At 37.2% G+C, this 9648-nt stretch overlaps 1 protein-coding gene across 4 annotated transcripts in view; it reads left to right on the top strand.

Moving 5' to 3' along the window:
* Positions 1-2618: 2618 nt before the first annotated feature.
* The window catches only part of nol4lb (nucleolar protein 4-like b), a 113171-nt gene continuing 106141 nt past the window's right edge, over positions 2619-9648 (top strand). For all 4 annotated transcript variants that reach the window (XM_067370876.1, XM_067370875.1, XM_067370874.1 and 1 more), the window contains exon 1: positions 2619-3359. In XM_067370876.1, the coding sequence (XP_067226977.1) occupies positions 3018-3359 (342 nt within the window). In that variant the 5' untranslated portion in view covers positions 2619-3017. The remainder of the gene's footprint in view (positions 3360-9648) is intronic.

Below are 9648 nucleotides of genomic sequence, written 5' to 3'. Positions count from 1 at the left end.
TGCGCAAACCCATGCACACAAGTAAGTCAGCAAGGATAAGCAGCACACTGTACCCTACACCCACTCACAACCTCTGCTGATGACTGCCGTCATAGCAACAGATAGACATAACTATACCACCCTTACACACAGTCCTGTAGAGCAGAGCCTTACACACATACACATATCTCCAGTCCCATAGACAGCTACACTCAGCAAGTAAAAAAGAAGGATAACAGAAAGTCAACGCACTATACATCCGTATAATTCAGTTTCAGAACGTTGGGTGGGTAATATGAACACATTCTTACATTTCAATGAACGTTTATTTCCACTACATACATATAGTATGTAATGGGAAGTTTAAAGCATGCCACTCTGACTGTACTAACGATACTAACAATCCAAACAGTCCCAGATGACAACATAAGTGTCTGATAGGCCTACTGGAACATGGTGCGGCCCAAACCAGCGGTTGTGATTTCGACAGACAGAGTGACAAACATTTCAGGGAAGAGACTTTAGTGGGCTAACCACAGATGACTGACCACTTTTCTCTGGAAGCAGATGCTCGCTTCTCTCTTGGGCCACAGCTGAAAAGGGGAAAAGAAGGCAGGGAGGGAGTCAGCAGGGTTTTGAAACCCACTTTCACTTCCCAAAGCAAAAGGCTATTTCAATACAGCTCGTTCTAGTGATTTGTTTCCCTGTGCCCACTGCTAACTTTTGCTGAAAGGGAGCGTTTAGGATTAGGGTGTTTACAAAAGACCTACCAGTTCCCAAGTCATAAACTGAAGTTACTCTTCACTTGTTTTTCATAAATCAGAAGAAAAACAAAACAAAACTACATGACTAAAAACCCTTTAAAATCAGACTGATATGGATTTTATATGAATTTCTGTATTATCACTTGACAGGCACACTTTTCATTCCAGTGTTGATGTATTTCCTATTAAAACAAGATTTGGGTCATCCCTTTTTAGCCAATTGAGTCATTAACCATGATTTGGTAGTTGCTAGTTGGCAGGAGGAGGGGCATACTCATTCTAGGGTGCATGTGATTGGATAAAAATCTGTGTAGTGCAGGATGAGTCAACAATATGTTAGTATTCGTGGAAAAATATGTTTTTAAATTATACATTTTTCTCTTTTTTTTTTTTTTTAGAAGTACAATAGTGTATTGATGCCTTCAAAGCTAGACATGGACAAAAAGTCACAAAAATTTATTGAATGGAGTTGAGCTGTCCATAAATGTCAAAATCAGCCCTAGGTTTTCATGGAACATCAATGATATGTGGATTTTTGTAAAATATTCCAAAAGCTCTTTTTTACTATGACACCCAATTGATTGTACTTTCAGCGCACTGAATGTGTATCTGTATGTTGTGTCTGATTCAGTCACATGGCACTTGGGAGTTACACAAACACTCTCAGCCCAGCACAGAACGTCCATGTTCACTGTTCACTCAAGGTCTCCTCGATCGCCCACATTATTTAATTATCTGCAGTAGTATTTCTCTCTCTAATCGCTTGGATAAGTATTGTTTGGTTTATTATTTAATGATTATATTTTTTTTTATTTATTTAATTTTTTTTGCCTTTATTGCGATAGGATAGTGTAGAGTAGACAAGAAGCGAAGTCTAATATTAATTCATTTGAATTATTCTTATATTTTACATATCTTTAACTCCATTGAGTCTCCTAAGATATGAAAGAGCAAACTCTCATGATCAAATATATTTTTCATCAGGGCATATGTTTCTATGTTCCCAGACTTTTTTTTTTAATTATTATTAATGATTAAAGTATTATTATCACTAAAGTTTTTTTAATTATATGAATGAGCAATTTCAAAGAGTTTCCTAGGCCTTGAAATCACAATCAAATTTAAATATTTCCAGGTTTTCCATTACTGTCCTGTGAAGACCCACAGTTAACTAACAGTTTAAGACTAATATATACATTCATGCATTTTTGGCAGACACTTCTATTAAAAGCAACTTAAATTCATTTTATTAGCACATGCATTCACTGGGAATCGAACCCATGACCTTACTGTTGTTAGCACGATGCTCTACTGTTTGAGCTACAGGTCAGGAAAGCTAATGTAAGTTAATTAAGTGTTTTAAATACACAAAGGACAAGACTGCAATACCAATTTCCCACGGAAATCCCCTTTTAGTCAATCTTCAAGATTATTCTTTGTAAAGCCCTGTTCACACTGGCATCGATTAAATTACTGAAAGTCTCAGAGTTGCTATAATATCAATTTCTCATGTCATTTCACTGAACTAATTACGCCTTAAATTCGGTTTGCCTGGATACAGTAGTATAAATTACATACAAAAAAATAAATAAATTAAATAAATAAATAACGCAACTTGTAAACGCAATAACCTCCTAGTCCAAAATTGGTTTCTGCAGGACACTCATCTGCTTTGTGTTGATTTGGGCTATCTGAACGCGTGCACTTCCTGGATCTAGACTGTCCCACAGCGCATGGGACGCCGCTCAAACCCATCCATTCGACCGCCTCGTGTGTCAGTTAGTATTCCTCACATTACCCGCACAATCCCGTCCTCCGCGTGAACAGGATGAGCGTCGAGCTCATTCTAACAGGTGGTGAGCGATTTCAGGTGGAGCAGCAGTTCATTGACTGAGCCGACCGGCGCGCGAGCTGAGAGAATCACTTGCTCCTCATTATTTAGACTCCTGTGTGTATTGACACATCCTAATCGTCGTATTTAGGTTATTTAGGCGATGGACTGTTTGTTTTAATTAGCCCTCAGCTTACAGGTGGGCGAAAGCCGTTTGTAGGACGGCCCCTCTTTCAGTTCCTCAACAGGAGACGCGGGACTGTCATTTGTTTGCCATCCTGTGGGACAGAAGAAACGGCTCCGTTAACAGGTGCGAGGCTAGACAAACACAACGCGATTTGAAGAGTATTTTCATTTGTGTTCGCGGTAAATTAGAAGCTATATCTACATATCTAACATTTTTTACGAAGCCTCTTTCGTTCCGGAGGAGGACCGACACAGCCATGTCAACCAAAAAACGGATGGATTTAACGAGAAGGAGCCGAAGCCCCGCGGTGTCCGAGGCGGAGATGTTTGGTGATTTTCAGGAGTGGTGCCTTCGCACTTACGGGGACTCCGGCAAAACAAAGACCGTCACCCGGCGAAAATACAACAAAATTCTGCAGACCCTCTTACAGAGCGACGACTCGGAGGGCGTCTATATCGAGAGCAACCACATAAACGCCAAATTTAAGTTCTGGGTGAAATCCAAAGGTTTCCAGGTGGGCAACACGGACGGCGAGCCGAACGAGAACGAGAACGGGGCAGCGGACAGACCGGTCCTGTACGTCCCCATCAAGGCAACGGTTAGTATGGGTGCTCTTTTCCCCGTCTGCTTATCTAACGCGTAATACTGCGTGACATTTGCCTATGCAAATCCTGCGCCAGACGCACAATGGAGCACATGTTTACGCATCGCGCTGCCGGTGAATCTTGTTCACGGTTGTGTATTATATCTGTAGTGGAGTTCATATCACTCTCGAGTCTCCGGTAACCACTTGTTCGTGTGTCACTCCGCCCGGTATCCACGGGAACGGTGGCAGCTCTGCCACCCGATTGTCCGGAAGCTGTTATCATCACTATCAGACACTAATAATCAACCCTTAGTGAAATTTAGAGCTAACGAATCAAATATTTATTGTGAAATGTGTATTTAAGATGCTCTGCTAGTTAAAAATATGTATTAAAATTTAATTTATACAGGCGATACCTTGAACATACCTCTTTGTGACGTTGTTTTCAGTTTCTGAATGTTTTTCAATTTATGTTTTTTTTTTGTTTTTTTTTGTGAGGCTTAAAAAGACTGTCCATAGTTTGTCAAACAAAAATGCAGCTTTTTTAAATGCTGGCGTAAATGGTTTGGCATACTATTTATTATATTATATCAACCTTTTATTCATATTTTTATTAGTAGTAGTAGTAAAATAGTGTAAAAAATGTAAATGTAAAATAATATGGTTTTGAAAAGTCAGTGTCGTGTGACCAGCATGGAAGACATTTTGTTGTCATGTGAAAGGAAACCAGACACAGAAGAAACCTTTTGATCTTCATGAGCTTTTACAAAATATAACATATTTTAATTTTATATATATATATATATATATATATATATATATATATATATATATATATATATATATATATATATATATATATATAATTTATAATATATATACAGGGCAAGTAGTCCTGGGAAAACTCTTGATATTTTAACTTTTTTGTGCAGTACTTGAAATTCTTGCTACTGTGATCTTTTAAGTTGCCTTTTCACTTGGTTATACACTACTTTACATTTTTAAAATTCGTAGGTCAAACTATTAGTAGAAATGTTTTTCAAAAATGTAGGAAGCCAATATCATATAACCATTATCACTGACCCACATATGTATGTTTGGGGTTAGTTAGACCAAAACAATCTCATGATGATTCATAATTTTGGCGAATTGGTGGGCATTTGTATGAACCCATACAGTTTCATCTGCTTATGCTGCACTGACAGGTTTAATGGTGGACCTTCAAGCTTATTTTTTCCCTAAAAATCATGTTTTTATACGAATCAAATCGGATGAATTCATATGGAATTGCCAACTTATAAAATAGTGACGTTCTCATGATAACGGTTTGTATCGATCAGTTTAGAAACAGCATCCTTTTGAAAGTCCATTTCAGTTAGTGGTCCCTATTCATGTATTTCTTTCTTTTCTTTTCTTTTTCTTTTTAGTGAAACAAAAATTAAACCGTGCCAATTTTTTTTTTTTACGGCATTCATGTATTGAGACCTGTTTTAGAAAGAAGATGCATGTTTTTAATAAGAATGACTCCTTCTCGAATGATTAATCTTCATAATGTTATTTTCTGAGCTGAAGAGTTCAGGTTTTCAGGCCGTTGACTTTTTTTATAATAATTGACTAAACCTAAACACACCTGCTGATTCGGTTCACCTGTGTAGCTTAGTGAGACAATATGGCAGTGTGTGGTATTATTGGTGAAAAGGCTAGTTAGAAATGTGTGTACAAAAGCAATAGAGAGGCAGAGACGAGGTGAGCAGGTCAGCTCTCAACAGAACAAATGGTATAATCAGAAGCCCAGATGAAGATTCATCTCATGAACATTTCACTGATAAAGGAAAGGAAACTGGTATGATGGAAAAGTTAAGATGGATGCGCCCTCCTCATAATGAAGAGGCTGCCCCAGATTTGTCCTATTCAAATACTATTTTCGCTCTCTCTCTTTGATTTGGGTGTTCTGCTTTCTTTATGAGACATTCCTCCCATTCAGTTCACTCAGGGGGGCTAATTGACGTGAATAGGAGGAACTGAGAGAAAGCGATTCCCTCCCCATTCGATTACCTGTGCAGTGACCATGTACCAATATGCACAGGTAACACAGATCCAGACACCCAGATTAGCTCTGACCTGTTGTTGAGCTCAGCTTAAAACAAAGCTGTGAGGCCGACTCGCACTCGAGCACCTGTGTGAAGGAGATCTTGTCTATCAGCATGTTTATATCATGGTCGTTGCCTGAAGGTTTTATATCAGATGTGAGAAGTAGAGAATCTTATATCTATCCCGTGGTACAAATTTCAGCTAAATAGAACTTGTTTCAAAGGTCACCTGATTCTTTTCTTTGAATTTTAAAGGAATTATTTAACCTCAAATCATTATTTAATCACCTTCATGTTGTTCCAAACCATATGCTGTTAATTTTTTCAGTTAGATGTGTCTAAAGAAATGTGATGCAGCTATTTTCCATGCAAAATTTTAAAAATGTGAAGCTTTGAGTGCTGTTGAGCGAATTCGTAAACAACTCTGGTTGGCCATTGTGTTCAGGGGCTCAACATATATGTCTGTGATTGGCTTCAATGATCAGCGCTTCAAAAATGTTGTAAATAGTCATCAATTATGCTCTTCACTGAGTGTTTACACAGAAACATACAGGAGCGTTTGAACAATCGTCCTCTGATAGACGCCTGATTTCAAACACTACCACTTCCAACATGCTTTCAAATTCAAACACTTCCGTGTGCTTTCATACGCTCCTGTGCATTGATTATTGAAGCCAATCGAAGACATATCTGATGAGCGTGTGAACACAATGGCCAATCAGAGGTGTTTATGAATCCACTCAACAGTACCCAAAGCATCACATTTTTAAAATTTCAGTATCGGTTGGTACCGAAGTCAGTACTTTTGACAACTCTAGTATGGCAGAAGAATACCTGAAACAGTGTTTAAAGGTTTAGTTCACCCAAAAATGAAAATTCTGTCATTTATTACTCACCCTCATGCCGTTCCACACCCGTAAGACCTTCATTAATCTTCGGAACACAAATTAAGATATTTTAGTTGAGATCCGATAGCTCTGTGAGGCCTCCATAGGGAGCAATGGACACTTTCTCTCTCAAGATCCATAAAGGTACTAAAAACATATTTAAATCGGTTCATGTGAGTACAGTGGTTCAATATTAATATTATAAAGCGATGAGAATATTTTTGGAGCGCCAAAAAACCCCCAAAATGACGACTTATATAGTGATGGCCGTTTTCAAAACACTGCTTCATGAAGAATCGGAGCACAAATGAATCAGTGTGTTGAATCATGATTCAGATCACGTGTCAAACTGCCAACGGCTGAAATCACGTGACTTTGGGGCTCTGAACAGCAGATTCAACACACTGATTCATTTGTGCTCCGATGCTTCCTGAAGCAGTGTTTTGAAATCGGCCACTGTACTCACATGAACTGATTTAAATATGTTTTTAGTACATTAATGGATCTTGAGAGAGGAAATGTCATTGAAGTATATGAAGTATACTTCAATGTCAGTGAAGTATACTTTGGCCTTAAATGTTTTCAAAAGATGTAATATAAGTCTTAAGTGTCCCCTGAATGTGTCTTGAAGTTTCAGCTCAAAATACCCCATAGTTTTTTTTTTTTATTAATTTTTTTTAACTACCTATCATTATAAATGCGCCGATTCAGGGTACCCTTTAAATCTTGTGCTCCACGCCCCAAGAGCTCGCGCTTGCCTTAAACACCATAAACAAAGTTCACACAGCTAATACAACCCTCAAATGGATCTTTACAAAGTGTTCGTCATGCAACATGTCTAATCATGTAAATATGGTATTTATTTGGATGTTTACATTTGATTCTAAATGAGTTTGATAGTGCTCTGTGGCTAAAGCTAAAGCTAACATTACACACAGTTGGAGAGATTTATAAAGAATGAAGTTGTTTATGAATTATACAGACTGCAAGTGTTTAAAAATGAAAATAGCGACGGCTCTTGTCTCCGTGGATACAGTAAGAAACGATGGTAACTTTAACCACATTTAACAGTACATTAGCAACATGTTAACGAAACATTTAGAAAGACAGTTTACAAATATCACTAAAAATATCATGTTATCATGGATCATGTCAGTTATTATTGCTCCATCTGCCATTTTTCGCTATTGTTCTTGCTTGCTTACCTAGTCTGATGATTCAGCTGTGCACATCCAGACATTAATACTGGCCCTTGTGTAATGCCTTGAACATGGGCTGGCATATGCAAATATTGGGGGCGTACACCCCGACTGTTACGTAACAGTCGGTGTTATGTTGAGATTCGCCTGTTCTTCGAAGGTCTTTTAAACAAATGAGATTTATATAAGAAGGAGGAAACAATGGAGTTTGAGACACTGTATGTCTTTTCCATGTACTGAACTCTTGTTATTCAACTATGCCAAGGTAAATTCAATTTTTGAATCTAGGGCACCTTTAACATGGCATTGTTGTTATTGTTAGCTAAAATTAAAACTATTAATTGTTTTCAGTAATTGAAAAAAATTTTTTAAGGAAAAACACAAAATTTATAAAACGTAACTGTAGTACTAAAATGACTAAAACTGATATAAAAATAAATTAAATCTAAATAGCAATATTAAGAAAAAAACAAAAACTAATAAAAAAATAAAACTTAAATTAAATTTAAAAAATAAAACTTAAATTAAAATAAAAAAAATACTATAACGATACTGTATGTAAATAATACTAAAATAACACTGACATGGACTACTGTTTTATGGTATCTTTTTGGTGTTTTTTGTCCTTTTTGGAGCTTCACAGCTCCTAGCGACTATGACCTGTTGTGGTTTGGAAGAGTTGCTTCAAAAAAATTCTAAAGTCCATTAAAAAAAGGAAAAGTAAAAGGTTTGGAAGAACATGAGGGTGAGTAAATAATGATAAAATTAAAACTTTGTATGATGTATTCCTTTAACATTCTGTTTTTTGTTGTTGTTTACATTCAAGTCAAGTCACCTTTATTTATATAGCACTTTTACAATACAGATTGTTTCAAAGCAGCGTTACAATTATAACAGGAAAATTATGCAATAAAGTTTGTTTCGGTTGTACAGCAGCTCTAGAAGAAAATAGTGTCATTGTTTAGCTTGAGTCAGTTCAGTGTTGAGATAGTTCCATTGTAATAATCATCAGTTATTAATTCAGTGCATTTCATCTATATTTATTCATCTATAAAATATTGTAATAGTATGGTGTCCCCAACTAAGAAAGCCAGAGGCGACAGTGGCAAGGAACCCATCAGGTGACAGAATGGAGAAAAAACCTTGGGAGAAACCATGCTCAGTCAGGCGGCCAGTTCTCCTGTGGCCTTTTATCCTATTGTACTTTTACACTGATTTTAAGTGAAAACTAACTACAGTACTGCATTCTGTTATTCGCCTCATTGGTGTGCTTGTGTGTAGTAGTAGTAATTTGACGTTAGAGTGGACTGATCAGCAGCTCGGTATGAAGTCAATGATCAGTCGTTGCGACTCACAAACAGTTTTTTCTCAGACGCGTCACTTACAGTATTACTCATCAAAACAATCAGCTTAAAATAGTGTGAATACAGCAGACATCATCCACACATGAAAACAGGTCCTCATCTGACTCACCTTAAATGACCTGTAGCAGGAGAGTTAAGTGGGAATGACGAGATGAAATCGCTTATAGGGATAAAGGCATGAGAGGAGAAAGAGAATTTTTTTTAAATGTCAGCTCAAGACAGAAACATGACAATAGCCAGGTTTCCATCCAAGTTTTTTTTTTTTTTTTGCGAAAAAAGGTTTAGCACTTCAAAATGGTTACCGATATAGCTGATCGTTCAACGAGATGGAACAAGAGAAAGCAGAGGGGATTTCAGGAGAGGGAGAAACAAGAAATGATGTTGAGAGAGGGAGAAAGAGGTGGCTGGAGGAAACAGTCACACAGCCATCACATGCAGTTGACACCAGCGTCTGTGGACACTATTAATAGCCCTTAACGTTCCTCTCTTTCCTCCCTTTCTCTCTCTCCAAACACTGAGCAACTGTTGCAGAAGAACGCTGTTCTCTCTTTTGCTTATTTTGTTCTAAAGCTTCTTTTATTTTGTGGGGTGGGCTAGGACAGGAATCTTAAGACAACATAAAAACATTAAGTACAGGGAGCCCAAAAAGTATTTGGACTCTTACATGTTTAAAAACGATTGAATGTCTTTGTGTTTTAGAAGAAAATCTTCTGATTAGAGCTGGGTTTTGAAGGATTAGTTCACTTCAGAATTAAAATTTT

This window comes from Chanodichthys erythropterus, chromosome 20 (genome assembly GCF_024489055.1).
Source record: "Chanodichthys erythropterus isolate Z2021 chromosome 20, ASM2448905v1, whole genome shotgun sequence".
Classification (NCBI taxonomy): domain Eukaryota; kingdom Metazoa; phylum Chordata; class Actinopteri; order Cypriniformes; family Xenocyprididae; genus Chanodichthys; species Chanodichthys erythropterus.
The sequence above is the reverse complement of the archived record's forward strand: the minus strand, read 5'-3'. Positions and strand labels throughout refer to the sequence as shown.